Here is a 20647-nt window from a genome sequence, read left to right on the forward strand (position 1 = left end):
ATATCTTATTTTTATGTGAAGAAACATTGTATGGTTTGGGTTTTAATAGATTGCAAGTTACTTTTAATGGGCCTCTTATGCACAAGATTCATCAACTATTTATAATATAGGCACTTTTTACTGATCACACTTTTAAAAAAAGTTAAATTAAAGGGTGAGATACCAGAATCACAATATAGCAGGATCAGGAGAAGAGGTATATTTTGTCCTTATGGCATACATTATTTTAGCCCTTGACTTAAAAGTGCCCGTATAAATTTTTGCTCCCAAGAGAGGACATCAGAAGAACATCATTAACAACTATCCGAGAATAGTTACAGTTAATTTTAACTGACTTGAAAGTATTTTATTTTGCATATGTTCATATATGTTATAGAAATATTTTCCCACTGTTCTTCTCCTTTTAAATTTTGGGCACAGAATTTTGCAATACTGTAGTTTTACTCTGACACAGATGTGCACAACGCTCACTTGGCTGGCCAGGGTGTGGCTTTGATAGACCAGGAGTAGTTCAGATACCTTTTAGGGCCATGACGAAGAGATCTCAATTGGGAGCACGTGCCCCCTCTCCCATCTCCTCCCCCCTGATTTTTCATACAATATAGGGGGGATGCTTCTTCCCCCTTCCTTCGTTATGTTCATAATATAGTGATTGGAAGGGGAGGGGAAGGGGATGTCACATGCTGCATCTAGAGCCCAGAATCTGGGCCTTGTCCTGCCTACTGCTGCTGCCATTAGGTGGTTGGGGTGGTGTTGGGGGCTGGGCAATTGGTTCTTATTTGCTAGTGGTAGGGTATTGGGGGGGGTTGGTAGAGTTTGTGGGCTCCTTGTTTCTGCCCCACCCTTAGCCTAGTTCCTAGATCCCTGGTGAAGCTGGGGAGTAGGCCAAGCTCCAGTTTTGGGGTCTGGAAAGGATTTTTTCCCCATATTGGAAACTGGAAAACAACTGTGTGGGTTTTTTCACCTTCCATCTGGCATCCTGGAAGTCTGGTCTTGGGGGGTTAAATTACGATGGTCACAACTTTGGCGGGTTCCAAAGCAGTTGGTGGATTAGAAATGGTCTTATGAGTTTTCTGTACACCCGGAATCTGTTTGGACATTGGTCCTGAACACAAGGCATAGGGAAGGGCTATGCCTCTATATGTCATAAAGCTTGTAGGTCCCCTCCCCTCATCTCCCCTATATCTGGTGTGGAGGAGAGGAGCTGGTTGGGGGTCTGACTTCCGCTCAGGATACGTTGGCAGGCCTCAGGGTGGAGAGGGGGCATGGCCTTCATACCCACCCTCTGGATTATAAAACAATCAGACCATTTGTGCCCATTGAGAACCACACTGGAACAAGCCTATCGGACAGTCTGGGGTAGTTTTCCCAGTTAGGGAAGTTTTGGATAATGTTGTGGCCTCTTTATTTAGCCATATTATGGTGTCTGTGTCTCACTGCTTCCATGCCAACAACAACAAACATGGACAAAAGTGGAGGCTGTAGCTTTATAAACCAAACCCAAAATAAAAGAACTAGCCTCAAACTACCTAGCACTAGCAGTCAAATGCGGGTTCCGATCTGTCCAGACAGGGCAACCCCCAACAACTACCACCCTGAGGCCTCCCCTTCACTGCTCCATTAACTCCCCCCTGCCATCCCACATGACATGAACTGACCCCACTAGCCATGGGGAAAAAAAACAGGTACAACCAAATTTGTGAGTAATATGCAAACAATAAGACCTAACCCCCACATCAGGCCTCCCAACTGCTGTGAGGAAGGCAAACAAAATCCGTACTCCACTTCGCTGGTTCTCCAGTGAAGGAAAAAACCTTTCCTTGAGCCAAGAGATGACTAGCTGTGCTCACAGCATAACTGGAAACCCAGTGATAACGTGCATCAGATAAACCAGGTAAAGGAGGGAGGGAGAGCTTCTGGACACCAAATAAGTATCAAGCCCAGGAGGACCCCTTTATGACCTTTGAAAGATAGGGAGAGCCAATCAGTTTCTACCACACACTTCAGATCTGCCAATGGGCCACCAAGGCAAGGAGGTAGCTATCCACCCTGATCGCCTCATTGCACCAGTGAGGGCAGGGCCTGTGCTCACACATGCAGCCAAGAGCCAAGGACTGTTTAGCTGGTCCAGTCTACCTTCCCCTCCCTTGTGCCCAAAAGAGAGGAGATCTTTAGCTGTTGTCCTTTCAAGAGGCTTTTACTGTCCCAATTACGTGATTTTGGACAGAGCATCACTATTTTACTTGTAAAAGTTTAGTTGTTGTTGTTTTTGTTTGCTTGGGTGTATTCACAGAAGAAAAAGGGGAAAAAAAACAAAACAAAAAACCAAACTAAAAGATGAATGGTTGTGCAGAACAGAGAAAACAACCACAATGACCATTCCTGGTAGCTGGTTTCATTAAAGTTTTCAAGTTAAACTGAAACTGTTAACTACCTACACAATAAACAATGAGATCAACTTGGAAGATGCAATTCACAACACTGTGCTTTTTATTATTATTATAAATGTGAACATTTTGACAGACTAATGTAAGTTAGTAGCAGGGAGATTTCTGATGAATGGCCTGTGAAATTATATCATACGCCTAGTCAGAATACAGACTAGACAGTCATTTTAAATGTTTTATTTCCCCTTAACAGCTCAGTTCCATTGTATAATCCAGGGGTCGGCAACCTTTCAGAAGTGGTGTGCCGAGTCTTCATTTATTCACTCTAATTTAAGGTTTTGCGTGCCAGTAATACATTTGAATGTTTTTAGAAGGTCTCTTTCTATAAGTCTGTAATATATAACTAAACTATTGTTGTATGTAAAGTAAATAAGGTTTTTAAAATGTTTAAGAAGCTTCGTTTAAAATTAAATTAAAACGTAGAGCCCCCAGACCAGTGGCCAGGACCTGGGCAGTGTGAGTGCCACTGAAAATCAGCTCGCGTGCTGCCTTCGGCACGCGTGCCATAGATTGCCTACCCCTGGTATAATCACTGTGAGGTGAGCATTGCTGTGCTATTGTCAGACTACTCAGGGATAAAAAACAATCTGCCTTTGGCTTCATTCCTCAAACCTGTGGAATGCAATTAATGGCAAACAATACATATCCTGCTGTAGCTTATTCCTTAGTTCATTCCAAAGACTGCCTGAAAATACCATGATAAAAATATAACAGTCAAATATAGACAAAGTTCATGGACACAGATAAAATGAATAAGTTTTATAAGAACAATAGGTCAGTGATCCTTGCTGGCTTTCAAGTCAAATTTAAGAGAAGCGTAGAAATCAAAGATAATACCTGACAACCTTATTTACAAACATCAACCTCTTTTAAGTATCAGAGGGGTAGCCGTGTAAGTCTGGATCTGTAAAAAGCGACAAAGAGTCCTGTGGCACTTTATAGACTAACAGACGTATTGGAGCATAAGCTTTCGTAGGTGAATACCCACTTCATCAGACACATGTGGTGGAAATTTCCAGGGGCAGGTATAAATATGCAGGCAAGAACCTCTTTTAAGTAATGAACATCAGCTAAAGGCACCATAACATACTAACCTACCAAAGCCAATACCATACCTCTAAAATAGGGAAGGGAAAAAAGGAAAGGAAGAAGCAAGAGGAAGAGAAAGATAATAGCAAAACAAATTACTGGTCTTTCCTCTTCCTCATTCTTGAACAAAAACATTATTCCATTATGAACAAATGGCAACTGTGCACCTAAACCGAATACTGAAGCACAGTTCTACTGAAAGATACCTCACCAGTTCCAAACAAGTTAAGCTTTCATAGATTCACAGATCTGAAGGACAGAATAGGTCATTATGATTATCTAGTCCAGGGGTCAGCAACCTCTGGCACGCGGCTCGCCAGGGTAAGCACTCTGGCGGGCTGGGCCAGTTTGTTTACCTGCCGCATCGGCAGGTTTGGCCGATCATGGCTCCCACTGGCCGTGGTTCGCCGTCCCAGGCCAATGGGGGCTATGGGAAGCCGCGGCCAGCACATCCCTCGCTTGCGCCGCTTCCCACAGCCCCCATTGGCCTGGGATGGCGAACCGTGGCCAGTGGGAGCCGCGATCGGCCGAACCCCGACGCGGCAGGTAAACAAACTGGCCTGGCCCGCCAGGGTGCTTACCCTGGCGAGCCGCGTGCCAGAGGTTGCCGACTCCTGATCTAGTCTGATCTTCTACATAACACAGGTCAAAGAGTTTCAATCACTAATTTCTATTCACCCACGAAAGCCCATGCTCCAATACGTCTGTTAGTCTACAAGGTGCTGCAGGACTCTTTGCTGCTTTTACAGATCCAGACTAACACGGCTACCCCTCTGATACTTAATTTCTACATCAGGCCCATAACTTCTGATTACCCAGGAAGAATCCACCACATCCCTAGGCAAGTTGTTCTAACGGTTATTTACCCTCACTGTTAAAAATGTGCACCTTATTTTTAATCTGAATTTGTTTAGCTTCAGCTTCCAGCCATTGGACCTCATTATACTTTTTTTTTGCTAGATTGAAGAGACATCGGTAAGTTCTTCCTTTGTAATTACCTGTCACATGTGACCAAGCCACCTTAACTTTCTCTTGGATAAACTAACTAAATTGAGCTTCTTTCGTCTCTCACTGAATGCCAAGTTTTCCAGACCTTGAGTCATTACTGAAGCGCTTTTCTGAACTCTGTCCAATTTGTCCACATCCTTTTTGAAGAGTGGATACTAGAACTGGACACAATAATAGTCTGACTAATGCTGCATAGAGGTAATATTCCCTGTCCCTAGGGCATGTCTAAATAAACCATGCACAGCAAGCTGGAATGTAAATCGACAATGATTTACATTTACAGTGATCTACAGCACGCCATGCACTAATCGTCCACTTGGACCCTGCTACTGTGCTTTGACTGACTGCTGTTTAAACATGTATTCAGACCACTCTACCCAAGTTGCTGATATTGCTCAAGCGAAACGTTCTCAGATCGTATATGGGGGAAGGCTTATCTGTCTGTTGAACAGAAACTCCACCACAAGTAACCTAGTGGTCGTCTTGATCTTTTAAGGTCACTGAGTAACAAATAAAGCTTAAGGGTATGTCTACACTACCCGCCGGATCGGTGGGCAGCGATCGATCCAGCGGGGGTCGATTTATCGCGTCTAGTCTAGACACAATAAATCGATCCCCGAGCGCTCTCCCATCGACTCCTGTACTCCAGCTCGGCGAGAGGCACAGGCAGAGTCAATGGGGGAGCGGCAGCAGTCGACTCACCATGGTGAAGACACCACGGTAAGTCGATTTAAGTACATTGACTTCAGCTACGTTATTCATGTAGCTGAAGTTGCGTAACTTAGATCAATTCCCCCCTCCCCTCCCCCATAGTGTAGACCAGGCCTTAGTCTGTGTGTCCTGAAGGACTTTTAGCAGATCCACATGCTTGAAAACGCATGAAAGGTGCTTTTCCTGCACTAAATGAGAAACATGAATGAGGATGCCAGATGAGTGCAATAAGTTAAACACACAGGAGAGAGGAGTTGGAGGGACCTCCATGGCACATGAAGAGAGGCCCAAGAAACATTTGGTGTGACTATCCCATTCTGATAAAGGGGAAGTTGTGTTGCTACAGTTGGCAGGGCCAGAGAATAAAAGAGAAAGCAGCCCCCCCCCCCATGTACAAAAGCGTTCTCCATGAGGGATTCTTGCCTTTGCGGTGTTTCTCCTGATCTATTTACCTTCACGGTACACTGACTGGCTCATTATTTTAAGAGAGTAATTGAGGAGGAAAATGCTGCTAGTGTAGTATTGTATAGGAAAGGTGTACACATGACACTTAATTTATTTACCTTTGGACAGTTCCTTTAGTTATGTTAGATTTTGTGGGGCTGCTAGTGCTGGATTTTCTATTGGTGTTTGAAAGTATTCATTGTGTTTTTAATCATCAGGTCTGCCTACAATGAGATATAGGCTGCTCCTTGTGGTTTTATAAGTCTCTTCCTGTGATACACTGCCACAGTTGTGATCAGTGGAGGCACCGATGCTAGATCCAGTTTGTGACTGGCAAGACATTTTCTGGAAGGACCTGGGTCGCTGGAATGTCCTCCTGCTATTGATCTGTGGATAGGCACTTTTAACTTTCTCGAGAGAGAAAGAAATTATAAAAAGATATTTACAGCAGTCATCCTTAAAAGCTTCTCATTTGGTTTGTAACTGAATATTGTACTAAGCCTAATTTTACTATTGTACTAATACTGAACACTACAGTCCTATTTTCAAAGATACAAAGGCTAAACTGAAAGAATAGCAAGAGTAACCACTGTGTATTGTATCTAAACTAGCTAACTACTCTCTATTTGAAATTCAAAACTTGCTCAGGAAATATTGTTTTTCTTCTCCCTCAACCTATGTCTGCATCATTATACAAATTAGCTGTTGAAATTGCTCTGCCTCCCAATGGGTAGCAGAAGAATGGGTATTTGATGATGATGGAAAACTCCTGTCATAGCCCTGTCGTTTGGTGGGCTAAATATTCACTTGGTGAGTTACAGGTGGCCTAAATGATCAGCTAATTCTGTAGGTTTCTATAAAGGAAAGATTAGAAGATTGCAAAACAAATGTGCATTTGACAGCAACTATGGTAGGACTATTTAAAAGCACTTGAACTGCAATAATTAAAGATCTTTCTAAATTATACTAGTATAACAGTCAGAAATGTACTATAATTAACTTATCTAGAGATATACTCAGACAATAAATGCTTAGGTATTTTAGAAACTAATAAAGTTGTTGAATTTAATGACTATAATAAATCTTTAGCAGCGGCAATTCCATGTGTGATTTTCTCTGCAGCATAAAGTGTTCTTCGGGGTTTCTGCTGAAACTGGTTATTGTACATTTATATGCCGATGCTCATCATAGGGAACAATTACTGACCAATAATGGTATTTTTCAGTATATCCCCTTTGCTCATCATCCCAGGCCTCTTAATGAGTTTTGGCTTCACTCACAGGAAATGATTATACATCCTTCGTTAAGTCCAGAAATAGATTTCCATATTGACTTCCCTAATAATACACTCTAGTCTTCTAGTAATGGTCATAAACACAAAGGCTTAGCATAGTGTTACTGCAGTGTTGGGTGCCTTGAAGGAAGATACTGCAGTATTTTTACAAGGGGCAATATATTAATATGTTCATTATTTGTAACTGATAGAATAAAATTAATGTTAATTAGAATTATATGAACTATGCATCTTTAAAAGCAAACTAAGCGGGATTCAGAATGACACCTGAAGTGAAGCCAAAACATCCCAGAGAATGGTCACTAAGACCAGTGCAAGAGGAAGGGAGATGCTTTAAACGTTAATAAAATACAAAGGTGGAGGACAAAAATTAGAACCATTAAACCACATCATAGGGTTGCGCGCCCCTTTAAGAGGAATACTGGCCCAGGCGAGCCATGATAAGCTAATTAATGGTTAATTGAATAAGGAGCACCTGAGCCTCATAAAAGGCCATCAAGGCTCAGTTGCAGGGAGGTGGTCAGAGAGGCTCTTTGAAGGGAAAGGAGCTCCCAGAGAAACACAGGCCCCAGGGAGTAGAGCGGTACAAACCCTGAGCCCAGTGGTGGAGATTGCAGGCCAGAGAGGCCAGGACTGAGAACCACAAGCCTGAAGGAGGAGGGCTGTGCAACCCCTGAGCCCAAGGGGAAAGACTTTATTTCAAGTTTATTTGTATTTAATAAAGTAGAAGAACTTCAGTAGGGAAATTTTGTCTTACACCCTTTTGGGGTATGGAGTTGTTAAGGGGCCCTGAAAGAAGGGAAACTTAGGCAGGGAGTGCCTGCAATGCCACACTAGGCCAGGACGCGCCGCTACAGGGCAGGCACATGCTGAGACAACTGGTATGAGAAGGGGGATTCTGAAACACCCTCCCATTACGGAGGGATGACCAAGCAACAGTGCAGAGATCTTTCTCAGCTGGGAGATGTTAACCATCAAAACATAAGAACGGCCATACTGAGTCAGACTAATGGCCCAGCCAGCCCAGTACCTTCTCTAATAGTGGCTGGTGCCAGATATTTCAGAGGGAATGAACAGAACAGGGCAATTTCAAGTGATCCATCCCGTTGTCCACTCCCAGGTTCTGGCAATTGGAGGTTTAAGGACACCTGGAGCATAGGGCTGCATCCCTAACCATCCAGACTAACAGCCATTGATGGAGCTATCCTCCATTAACTTATCTAATTCTTTTTTGAACCCAGTTATCCTTTTGGCCTTCACAACATCTCCTAGCAATGAGTTTCACACATTGACTGTGTGTTATATGAAGAAATACTTCCTTTTGTTTGGTTTATATCTGCCGCCTATTAATTTTATTGGCAACCTCTGATTCTTGTGTTATGTGAAAGGGCAAATACACTTCATTATTTACTTTCTCCACACCATTCATGATTTTATAGACCTCTATCACATCCCCCTTTAGTCTCCTCTTCTCTAAGCTGAACAGTCCCCATGTTTTTAGTCTCTCCTCATATGGAAGCTCTTGCATACCCTAATCATTTGTGTTGTCCTTCTCTGCACCTTTTCCAATTCTAATATATCCTTTTTGAGATGAGGCAACCAGAACTGTATGCGGTATTCAAGGTGTAGATGTACAGTGGATTGAAAGTGGCCTTGTGATATTTTTCTATCTTATTATCTACATCTTTCCTAATGGCTTCTCACATTCTCTTAGTTTTTTTGACTGCTGCTACACACTGAGGAGATGTTTTCAGGGAGATATCCCTTTCTTGAGTGGTAACAGCTAATTTGAACCCCATCATTTTGTCTGGATAGTTGGGATTATGTTTTCCAATGTGCATTACTTTGCACTTATTAACACTGATTGTCACCTGCAATTTTGTCTCCCAGTCACCCAATTTTGGGAGATCTCTTTGTAACTTTGTGGTCAAGTTTTGTAGTTAACTGTCTAGAGTAATTTTATATTGTCTGCAAATTTTGCCACTTCACTGTTCACCCCATTTTTTAGATCATTTATGAATATACTGAAGAACATATGGAGGTGCAGCCAGAGCGTTGGGAATGCCAGCTCCAGTTTTTGGGAATCTCCAATCAGTAGGAAAGGCCTGTTGAGGAGGCACCATGATGCGAAAGAGTCAGTTATTATGGACACCGAAAGAGAAGGCATCACAGTGCTCGACCAATGGTATGTTTTGACTCTTAAGAAGTGGGGCACGTAGGATGGCTTTGCCCCTATATGAACCAAGATTGCAAGGCTGGCCAGGGAGAGAGGGGCTGTCAAAGACACTATGCCACAAACTACTGGGGCCTGCGCTATTGTGAAGTCTGAATGAAGGATTGGGGAGACACAAAAAGTGATATCCCAGGGAGCAGGATGTTTTGGCTTTGGGGGGAATGGGCCCTTCTAAAAGTTTTAGATTTGGGTGGATGGACTCTAATTATAAGAAGTTAGAGCCTACAAGAATAGGCAAATATGGAGTAGCCAAGGAAATAAAGCCCAGGGGTGTGCAATTAAAGGTGGGAGGATGGCCGCAGGTTTCCTGGTTAGAAGGGATGTCCTGATGCCATTTCTCAGCCCCACAGGCTGAGAGCTGGGGAACCTGAACAATTTGGTAAAGGAGCCAGGTCAGAACTGGGAACCATGGGTCTAAAACCATGGTATAATGAGGCAGGCCTTCTCCCCAGGCCAATGCCCCCCCAAAAACAAATGCCACATTCAGTCTCTTTTAGGTAGTTTCATTGTCCCAAATGTAAACACACACACACACACACACACACCACAGTTTTTCAGCTCATCCCAGGGGTTTTCCCCACATTACCTATCAGGCTCTCACTGCCTTCTTTCCCAGGGTACTCTCTGTCAGGAATGAGGACTTGCATCTGCACCCTCTCCAGGCAGCCTATGAGCACAGCAGGGCTGCCTGATTGGCCAAGGAAGTCAGCACGTCTGTTCTCAAGTACAACAGCAACCGCTAATCTCAGGCTGCTCAAAGCTTTATGTCCTCAGCTGCAATCGCTCCTATGCCTATTTTGTTCACAGTCCTGATTCTGCCTCAGTTACAAACTTTCCTCTTCTGCCCTGCCCCAGTCCTGCCTGGACTCCTGGCTCTGGATCCAACCACTACGTCTGCCCGCTTACATCCCAGTTCGTAACACTCTGGCAGTCCTGCTGCTTCTTCCTGCAGCTGCCTAGTCTGACTCACCCCATCTCTCTCCCTTTCTAGGCCCACTTGCCTCTTTTAAATCTAATTGGGATCAGCTGATGAAGCACAGGTGCACTGGTCCTGCTTGCTCCTTCTTAAAGGGCCAGTGTCACTCTGACTCATGGGACTATGATGAAGTTCCAAGACAAAGCAGCAACTGGACATCTGTTAAAAATAAGGGGTCTGTGCAAGGGAAGGGGAAGACCCAGGTAGTGCTATGGTCCAGATCATCAAAGGGTACTGTATGTCCAGGAGGAGAAGAAATGGGTAATTGTGAGTTAACTGTTAACAGCTGTAGGAAAAAGGGTGCAGTCTGTTAGGAGTGCTAGTGCCAGGGTAGGATTCACGCCTGTGTTTTTGCATGAGATAGTATTTTGAGTTTTGCTTGCCTGTTTGATTTGTTGATACACATACATTCTTACTGATATGTGTAAACAAAGGACAAAGACACTGTGTATGTTGCTTTTCCCTAGCCAGATGGGTTTGCTAGTACAATGGGAACAGATAAGAGCAGTTAAAGTGTTACTGGAGTGCACGTTAAGATTGTCTCAACCCCTATCTCAAGGCAAGATCAAGCAACCAGTCGAGGGGGCAAAGGGAGTTAGGGAGGAAAGTATAAAACACTAAAGACCAAAGAAATGCCTGTCCCTGATCATAGCACAATCTCACCTTACCCCTCCCATGGGGTACAAAAGAGATGGGACGAAGACCTCAGACCCACGTCCCCCTCATCCCCCAAAATGGAACATGACCATAAGTTGTAAGGGGTGGGACTGTGGGCGTGAATTTCAGGTATAATTATGCCTGCTGAGGAGGTGGGGGGACAGGGACGGGACACTGGGAAACGGCTCTGCAGCATCAGAGTAATGGGACACAATTGCTGGAAACTAACCCCAATAAACATCACATTGCCTGCACTTCGGCCTTCTGCTTTCTGTCTGCGTGACAAGAACCGGGGAGAGGGTGAAGGGAAAGTCCCCTAACATAGTCATTAGTGTCTGGATGCCCCAAAAGGAAGGGGGATTTGTCTAGAGACATTTTTAATTCCGAGGGCTGAGCTACTGTTTGCATCCAGGGAGGCTCATCCCTAAGCAGCAGCCTTAAGTCAGTTCAGCTGTGGGGAAAAGCTTTGCTTCATCTTGTGTGGGGTAAAAGCTGTACAGCCCCTAAGAGGGGCTGCATCCTCTGGTGCTTGTAAAGTACATGGATAGAGCATCCCGTGGTACCTAATATTTTTTTCTGTTAAATGACATTGCTGCACAAATGAAGATAAGTTACTTGTAACCAGAGTTCAAGGTGACTCTGAATATTCATACTTACAGATAATGCACTGGCTAGTACAGCCCAACTGTAGAACCTGCTCCAAACAGTGCCTGTCAGAGTGAACGTGCATCCCCTCCTACCTCTCCCCTCATTGTCGCCGAACATGCTGAAGGCAAGGCTATATAAAAGGAGTGATGCGCCTTCTGCAGCCTCAGTTCCTTCTGACCCACAGAAACCAAAATAGGACTTTGAGAAAAAGGGACAGGTGGGAGGGAAGTGTGAATATGCAAAGTCATCTTGAAGAACTCCAGTTACAAGAAAGTAACCTTCGTTCTTCTTTGAGTGGCTCTGCATATGCCCACCTATGCGTACCTTGGCAAGCAGTGCAGAAAAAACTCAGGAGGAGAGAACAGAGTCTCAAATAACGATTGAAGCACCGCTCTACCAAATCCAAAGCATAATGTTTGGTAAATTTATAGAGTGACTTCCAAGTAGCAGCCCTTACAGATTTCCCTGACAGGAACACATTTAATAGAAGCAAACAATGATGATGATGCCACTGCTTTATTGGAAAGAGACCTCACAACAGTAGGCACAGGAACGGCAGTTAACTTGTAACATTCAATAATACGTAGTTTACCCATCTGGAAACAGTATGTGCAGATATACTATAACCCAGTGGCTCTCAACCTTTCCAGACTACTGTTCCCCTTTCAGGAGCCTGATTTATCTTGCATACCCGCAAGTTAGACCTCGCTTATATTATTTCTAGGACCCACTTGTCTAGCACCCGATGCTATTTCTTGTTATTTCATTCTACGGTTGAAATGGTTTAATTAAAATTTACCTAGAACATTTTTAATAATTGTCATGTATTTAAGCTTATTAGAGTAACATACTTCCTGCTGAGCCTAGCCCCTGCAACTGTTTACATCCTAGCATTTATTTTTCCAATCTCCTAGTTTAATTCTCAAGTAAACCAAGTGTTTTATTAAAAATAAATATTTCATGCTTATTTTGCTAACATTTTATAACTAAATGCTTTTTAAAAAAAGTTAGGAGGGAAAAGTCCTAGAAATTCCATCAAACACCCACTCTGCTAAAAGAACATTTAAGTTGCATGGCTAAGGACTCAGAAGCTAGAAAACAAAAATTATGGCTCCACAGAGGAAGAAAAGAAAGGGGAGGGAAGCCCTGAAGTCCCCGATACCTCCTAGTGAAGGAGCTCCCCAGAGTACTCAGTACTACTCAGTGTGCACACTCGGACCACAGGGGATGCAGCCACATATGGAGGAACCCTGGTGGTAAAGTAGCAGATATCTTCTTATTATAATGTGATTCATGTACGTACTGTTTTCAGGCAAACACTGAAGTAGAATGAGAGCTGTTTTTAGTGCCATCTGGTGTCCATTTAATGCACACACCAATTTTTCCAAACAATATACTCCACTTTTCTGGATTGAATACAAGTATATGATGTTAAGTATGAAGTTCATGAACTTAGTATATCATTTAGTTCATACTAGATTTTTATTGTACTAACCAATGCAGCCATGCTTTAACTGTGTTCTATGTTGCTGCACAAATATCTAGAGTTACTGTACAAGGATTTTAGATTTATTGATAGGTATATACTGTATGTGTGGTGGTGACCCATATGATAAAAGCTTTTATTAGCATATACCTTTGCCAGCTTCACTTCCACTCTGTCTAGTAATTCTTCTGCTTAGGACCAATTCTAATATTCCAAATTTGTACACAGCTTCAAATAACTTTAAATCAGTTTATCACCAAAATATTTTCTTCTTTACAACTTAAATGTGGAACTTTTGCTACCCACAGTTTCACTGGTCTGAGGCTCAAGATGAGAGATATTCAATCCCAGACCAGATACAAATTTAAGGGACAATGTCATGACCTTTAAGGGATAGAAATGGGAGTTTGGAAATGGAAGGAGGAAATTCCTTGCTTTCTATGGCACAAAGAATTTGCTTCTACTGCCGTACATATTTAGATATGGAAATGCTATTTTAGGTAACGTTTTAATTTTGTTTTTTAATTTTTCCTCGAAAATCTGTAGTCAAAACAACAATAAATTATGCATATTATGGTAGCACCAAGGAACCCCAATCATGGACCAGGACCCTGTTGTGCTAGCACTGTACAAACACAGAACAAAGATTGTTCCTGCCCCAATCCTTATTTTCAAAACTCTCTGAAACTCTTCTAAAATACTACTTCTGGAAAATACATGCCATATACAGAATACATAATGTACTCCCAGGAGGACAAAGGGGCTTGCTCAACCATATAAGAACACAGCAATTTTAATTGTGCCTGAGTTTGCTTATCCATGGAACAAACGTGGCATGGGCTGAAGCAGAAGAAGCTCCCTACATGCTACTCTGCTAGTGTGCGTCAAGTGATTAGCTAATTCCATCTTCGGTATCATGTGCATGAGAACAAATTGATGAGACTTCATCACATAGAACACAGCTCTCGGCTCCTTTAAGATTACCCGTACATTAACTTGCAAAAGCAAACACACTTTATCTGAAGAAGTGAGGTTTTTACCCACGAAAGCTTATGCCCAAATAAATCTGTTAGTCTTTAAGGTGCCACCAGACTCCTTGTTGTTCTTGTAGATACAGACTAACACGGCTACCCCCTGATACTTGACACTTTATGCTTGTTTAACTCCAAATTATTTAATGAAAAATCACACTTTCTAGAAGGTATAACTTTGGACTTCAATGTAATACAATTTTGCTACTGCTTAAGAGAATAGACATTTACCTTTTTCTTTTTGTTCCTGTTCAGTTTCTTTACTTTTTCCTGGAAGATTAAAAATAAAATAGCATAAGCATTTTAGTGAAGAACGGTACAAAACACAATACCGGTAATCAATACCTATGGAAAAGAGACAGTTAAAGGAAAAACTTTTTGTAGGACTTCATGGCAGCATATTGTTACTTAAGTCATTTTAATCAAAAATGCTTGGGTACTTTATAGTTCAATTATAGCTTATTATTTAACATAAGATGGGGATAATGCTGCATGAAATGTTTTAGAACTAATAGCAATCTTTTCAAAATAAGATAAAAGTCCTTCCCCCCGCCCCCCCACATGTATATGAATGATATCCACACACACATATTATATTATACATAATTCTTCTAGGTTCTTCAGCCACCAAATGTTTGATTAACTTTGTACCTATGGGTTCTGTTTATTTTTCTTACTTTTACCTATTCACTTGTGCTTGAAAATAGGAGTAAAATTTTCAAATGTGTTTGAGTCTCATTAACTTTCAGTCAGATTTAGGATCCAGTGCCAAAGTCAGTTTTGAAAAATGGAACTTAGGCTTCTGAGTCATTTAGAGGTTTGTGAATATTTTACCTGTGATATATATTAATTTACCTATTTAATATTTCAGATAGCTTTATATTGACAAACATTTCCTGAGAAAACAGCCCAGCCTGAAAGTATGCATCAATGCAATCTACCTAACATCTCTATGTTTATAGTTTTCATAGAATTTCTCTCATTAACCTACACACTAACTAAAATACTAAAAGACAATTCTACTCAGCAAGGACTACAAAAACAAAACAAATTAGAAATTCCTAGGCCTAGACATTTTGGAGATCTGATGAAAAAGAAAAACAAACAAATAAGTAAACTACAGCTACATTTCAACACACTAAATCTTTAAAACTGCCTGATTTTTACCTGACTTCCTAGAAATTCTATCCTGGAACGATCTGCAGCATGTAAAATCTCAAAAAAATGGTTTTTTTTATTTTTCTGGGGAAACTGGAATCTGTGCATGTGCCAAATGCAGGCTTAGTATGTGGAGCTATCTTGACAGTTAACTATGGAGTGACTACTGCTACTTCAGTATGCCTAGATTGCTAAATTCTCTGGATTTCCCGCAATATTGGCTTGCACCCTGTAATGTATTAACCAAGCTACAAAATATTGAATTAAATAAACTTGGTGGAGTGTGAGAATTATTTGCCTCCATAATTAAATTATAAAAATCTTTAAACTACAAGTTATCATAATTAGAAATGGGAAAAGATTCATAGGTTGATATATTCAAAAGCTACAGGTCCGCTTGGATAGGGAATACATTTACTATGATTGTACATGCACACACGTAGTTGTCACCTGTTTGCATAATTACCTTATTTGCATGTATAATTGTAATAAAATCATTTTTCCAAGTCCGTTTCAGTGTTTCCATGGAAAGATTTTAGAGAGACCTACAACCCAGTCTCTAGCTGACAGACAAAATGATACATCTGAGTTTTTAATTTCTATGAATGATAGTGTGGAATTCACTGCCACTCAACCCCATCCAGAGCATACAGCAGGACTGTGTAAATAGTTCACTACTTCATGATTTACTAACTTCCCACTCCCCTCTATCCTTCCCCCCCCCCCCCATCACCAGCACCTTCTACAACACCCTCCACTCACCTCTGTAAGCTCTTCCCCTCTCCTGCCTTCCCTTACCATGCACAACTTATTTCTACAGGTTCTTTCCTCTCTCAGTATAAAGTAAGGTATAGTCACCCAATTGTCCCTCTCCACTTCATTTCTAAGTTCACTGAATGTGCCATCTATAACTACTGCCTCAAGTTCCCCTTCTCTAGCTTCATCCTAAATTCTCTCCAATCTGGCTTTTGCCCTCTCAGCTGCATTTGCTCTCAAAGACTCTAATTACCTTTTCTTGAGCAGTCCTTAGGGTCTCTCTTCCATCCTCATTCTCCTTGATCTTTTGAGCTACTTTTGACACTGATTGTACCCTCCTTTAATTTTGTCCTCCCTTAGCTTTTGGTTCCCCATCTTACCTGGTTCTCTGCCTACTTGGCTGAGCGTTCCCCTCTGCATCTTGGTCAGTGAGTACTGCTGCCCTCACTACTTATGTCTAGGGTGATCTTATCTGCACACATGGTTTTAACGAACATCTTCATGGTAAAGATTTACAAATCTGACCTTTCTCCCTTCTGAAGAAGATCTGTGGTGCTAGAAAGCTTCTCTTTTTCATCAACAGGAGTTGGTCCAATAAAATATATCTCACACATCTTGTCTCTCATATCCTGGGTCCAAAACACCTACAACAACACTGTAAACAACGGTCTTCCTCCAGTAGTGCTGTGAGATTGGACGTCTCAGTGCAAGTGTCTTGCCAGCGTCTTAAACTTAGCATGACCCAGACCAAGATCCTTTCAAGCCCACCAACCCTTTCCCCCGTTTCTCACCTTCACACAAAGCACCTCCGTCTTCCCTGTCACTCTGGCTTATAACCTGAGTGTCATCATTGACTCTGACCAATGTGCAAAAGTGAACATTTCTGGAGCAATAGGAGGATGTAGTTATTGAAAAATTACACTGCTATGATTCTAATGCGAAACATCTGGGTAAACTTGCTTTAAGCTGATTGTGCTAACTAGAGCAGCTCTCAGCAGCCAGCAAGTAACTGTGCAAATGTAAAGCAAAGTGCTTCCCCATGGAAAAAAAAGCACATGTTGCCATGAAGATACATATTTACTTTTCATGTAGCATTAAAAACAATATTTTCAAAACTGAAAATATATTTTGCATTTTAGAAAAATGACCCGTTACATGCTTAAAGTGTCTCTGCAATATACTGCATATATATTACACATACAACCATATATAATTAATACGTATTATGCCTATGCACAGATCAACTCTAATTAATATGCTTGTGGTTACTTAGTTTTAATTTATATTTGTAGTATTTTACAAATACCTAAATTACATCAGTTTTATGTCAAATTTTACAAAACATATGTTGCTGTAAATATACAGCTGTAGTATATTCCAGAATTTCCTATTTACAAGAGTTCTATCATAACCACTAGCTCATCTCCGATTAGTGGGAACTATAGAATCACAGGACTGGAAGGGACCTCGAGAGGTCATTTAGTCCAGTCCCCTGCACTCATGGCAGGATTAAGTATTATCTACACCTTCCCTGCCAGGTGTTTGCCTAACCTGTTCTTAAAAATCTCCAATGATGGAGATTCCACAACCTCCCCAGGCAATTTATTCCAGGGCTTAACCACCCCTACAGTTAGGAAGTTTTTCCTAATGTCCAACCTAAACCGCCCTTGCTGCAATTTAAGCCCATTGCTTCTTGTCCTATCCTAGAGGTTAAGAACAACAATTTTTCTCCCCCCTCCTTGTTAACCGTTTTCAAGTACAAAAAAGGTTGTTATGTCCCCCCTCTATCTTCTCTTTTCCAGACTAAACAAACCCAATTTTTTCAATCTCCCCTCCTAGGTCATGTTTTCTAGATCTTTAATCATGTTTGTTGCTCTTTTCTGGACTTGCTCCAATTTGTCCACATCTTTCCTGAAATGTGGTGCCCAGAACTGGACTCAATATTCCAGTTGAAACCTTATCAGCGTGGAGTAGAGCAGAAGAATTACTTCTCGTGTCTTGCTTACAACACTCCTGCTAATACATCTCAGAATGATGTTTGCTTTTTTTGCAACAGGGTTACATTGTTGACTCATATTTAGCTTGTGATCCACTATGACCCCCAGATCTCTTTCTGCAGTACTCCTTCCTAGGGAGTCATTTCCCATTTTGTGCGTGCAACTGATTGTTCCTTCCTAAGTGGAGTACTTTGCGTTTGTCCTTATTGAATTTCATCCTATTTACTTCAGACCATTTCTCCAGTTTGTCCAGATCATTTTGAATTTTAATCTTCCAAAGCACTTGCAACCCCTCCCAGCTTGGCAAACTTTATAAGTATGCTCTCTACGCCATTATCTAAATCACTGATGAAGATATTGAACAGAACTGGACCCAGAACTGACGCCTGTGGGACCCCACTCGATATGCTCTTCCAGCTTGAGTGTGAACCACTGCTAATTACTTAGTCTCTGGGAACAGTTTTCCAACCAGTTATGCACCCACCTTATAGTAGCTCCATATAATTTGTATTTCCCTAGTGTGCAGGGGCAACTAAAGTGGTAATAGATTTTCAACATTAATATATTTATTTTAGTTGTTAAACAATGACCCATTTCATGATATTTATGTATTATTTTCCCGAATTGGTGTGTTTTCCTAACACCACTGAAAAGACAGCCAAGTGCAACAATCCATGGTCTCTGAGGGCACAGCAGGAAAAAGTACAGGGGGGGTGGGGATGTGCCTTGCTTAGAATCCTTTACCCAGCTACGTTCCAGTCTACATTAGGACACAGGATTGTCAGAGAATCAGGGAGGTGTACCAGACCTGTTTATGTCTGCTTTACTCAAAATGGTATAGGCACAGCATCCACTTTACACTTCTAACTCAAAATATGGACCACTGGCACAATTTTCCTCCAGAAAATTTACACTGAATGCGGGACCTTTTTGCCAGACACTGGTGTATTTCAGTGAGTAAAATGTCATTCCTTCCAAGTCACAAAGAAAATATACACCCCGGACCAAATTTTGGCCAACCACATAAATTGGCTTTAGGACTGGACTGACAAGCTTCAAAAGCAGAGTAAACATGCGGCAACATTCTAATAGACAATGTCCTCAACCCATCGCCATTGCCTCATCTCCCCTCCCCCACAACCAAAATAAAGATTATGTCCTGCTCGAATTTTGTCCTCCTTGTGTATTAAATATTGACAAAGAGCTATATTATGACAGATAGGTGATATTAATTAGTATGAGATAAGTAGGTACTGAAACACCTTTATTAACACAGATACCAGATTTCTACACTTAAGAGTACAAAATAAAGACACCAAAGCAAAGATACTCTTCTGTGTTTTATTGCAGATAACATTAAAACAGAAGAAATACACTTTTTTTTTTTTTAAAAAAAAAGATCCCCTTGACCATTCCCAGCTTGGCACACTTTTGTAAACAAGAAGCTCCTAAAAATCACATACTTAATTACAAAGTGTTTAAAATTTGATCACAGCATAACACATCCTCATAGTCCCATAATTCTATAAACAGACTGTCATATTACACATAAATGCAGTAAAATTTATGTTCTTTTTTTTCCCACAAGTCTTAAATTTTACTCCCAAGCTCCCTACAAAATATGGCTTTGTAAAATGTATTGCTTTGCAATTCACAAACACTGAGAATTTTACACCAAGAAGAATGCCATACTCCGCCTCAACCCACATCACAGTTTAAGAAGATTATTGCTAACCTGACAAGTTTAAAGAAATCACTTTGGGGCATATTTTACACTTGCTCTGCTCATGGAACTCAAAGTGAATTGGAGTCCCACACATTAAACAAGCATATATGTCCTTTCCTATGGGTGTATCAGTAAAAATCTCAAAACAGTGTTAAAGAAACTAACAAAAAAAAATCTCCGTCAACTAAAACACAACTTATGTTATTTTACTGATGCTCTATTTTAAAATAAAGCGTATTTTATTTTTCCTAGTTCCCATATCAGACTTTGCAATATTTTAATCACAGCAACTATTCCTGAGCCAAAAAGGAACACAAAAAAGCCCAAGAATGAAAAGATGATGTCTCTACAGTTGTGGAACAGCAGCATGCAACAGGTAGACAACACATAAGCTTTATTAAAATTCTCAGTCATTCAAAATTTAAATTAAATGGAGTTGAGTCATTAAAACTGTTTTTATATATTTACAGTATTCTTAAATTTTTAAACCTTATTTTTAGGTAAACATTATTTGATAGGGTCAGCTTTTAAATCTAAAAGCTGGGTATTTTTGCAAATCTGTTTTGTTTTTCCCTCTCTGAATGTTAATTGAGTATCACACTACATAAATCCCAGCTGTGATATTAGTCAGTGCTCTGGGCAATATAAAGTATGCCTTACTAAGCCCAAACTGATTACATACCTGTGTGTCAATATACACCCTGACTTCCTGCCAGGCGGTTTTAAAGTCTTCGGGTTCCTTAGTTTTAAAATCAAATGAGCATAAAATAACGAGTTCAAATTTCAACAAAGGATTATGGAAAAAGTCTTAATAATCTGTCTATATACTGCTTAGAATTAGACATGTATGTTTTATAAACTGTAGAATTATTGTAAATGATTTGAAGCTCATGTAGTGTAACTGTTGACATAATATCAGTGCAGACAGATAAAAATCAAAACTTCACAGCTCAATGTCTCATTAGTGTTTCCAATAAAAATGCAGT

At 41.0% G+C, this 20647-nt stretch overlaps 1 protein-coding gene across 1 annotated transcript in view; it reads right to left on the reverse strand.

Annotated features, from left to right (window-relative positions):
• The window catches only part of ASPH (aspartate beta-hydroxylase), a 167513-nt gene that overhangs the window by 72616 nt on the left and 74250 nt on the right, over positions 1 to 20647 (reverse strand). Inside the window, exon 20 of the mRNA XM_026662251.2 lies at positions 14256 to 14294. Coding sequence (XP_026518036.2) covers positions 14256 to 14294 — 39 coding nt within the window. The remainder of the gene's footprint in view (positions 1 to 14255; positions 14295 to 20647) is intronic.

This window comes from Terrapene carolina, unplaced genomic scaffold, assembly GCF_002925995.2.
Source record: "Terrapene carolina triunguis isolate 2854851 unplaced genomic scaffold, T_m_triunguis-2.0 Scaffold58, whole genome shotgun sequence".
In the NCBI taxonomy this organism is placed as follows: domain Eukaryota; kingdom Metazoa; phylum Chordata; order Testudines; family Emydidae; genus Terrapene; species Terrapene triunguis.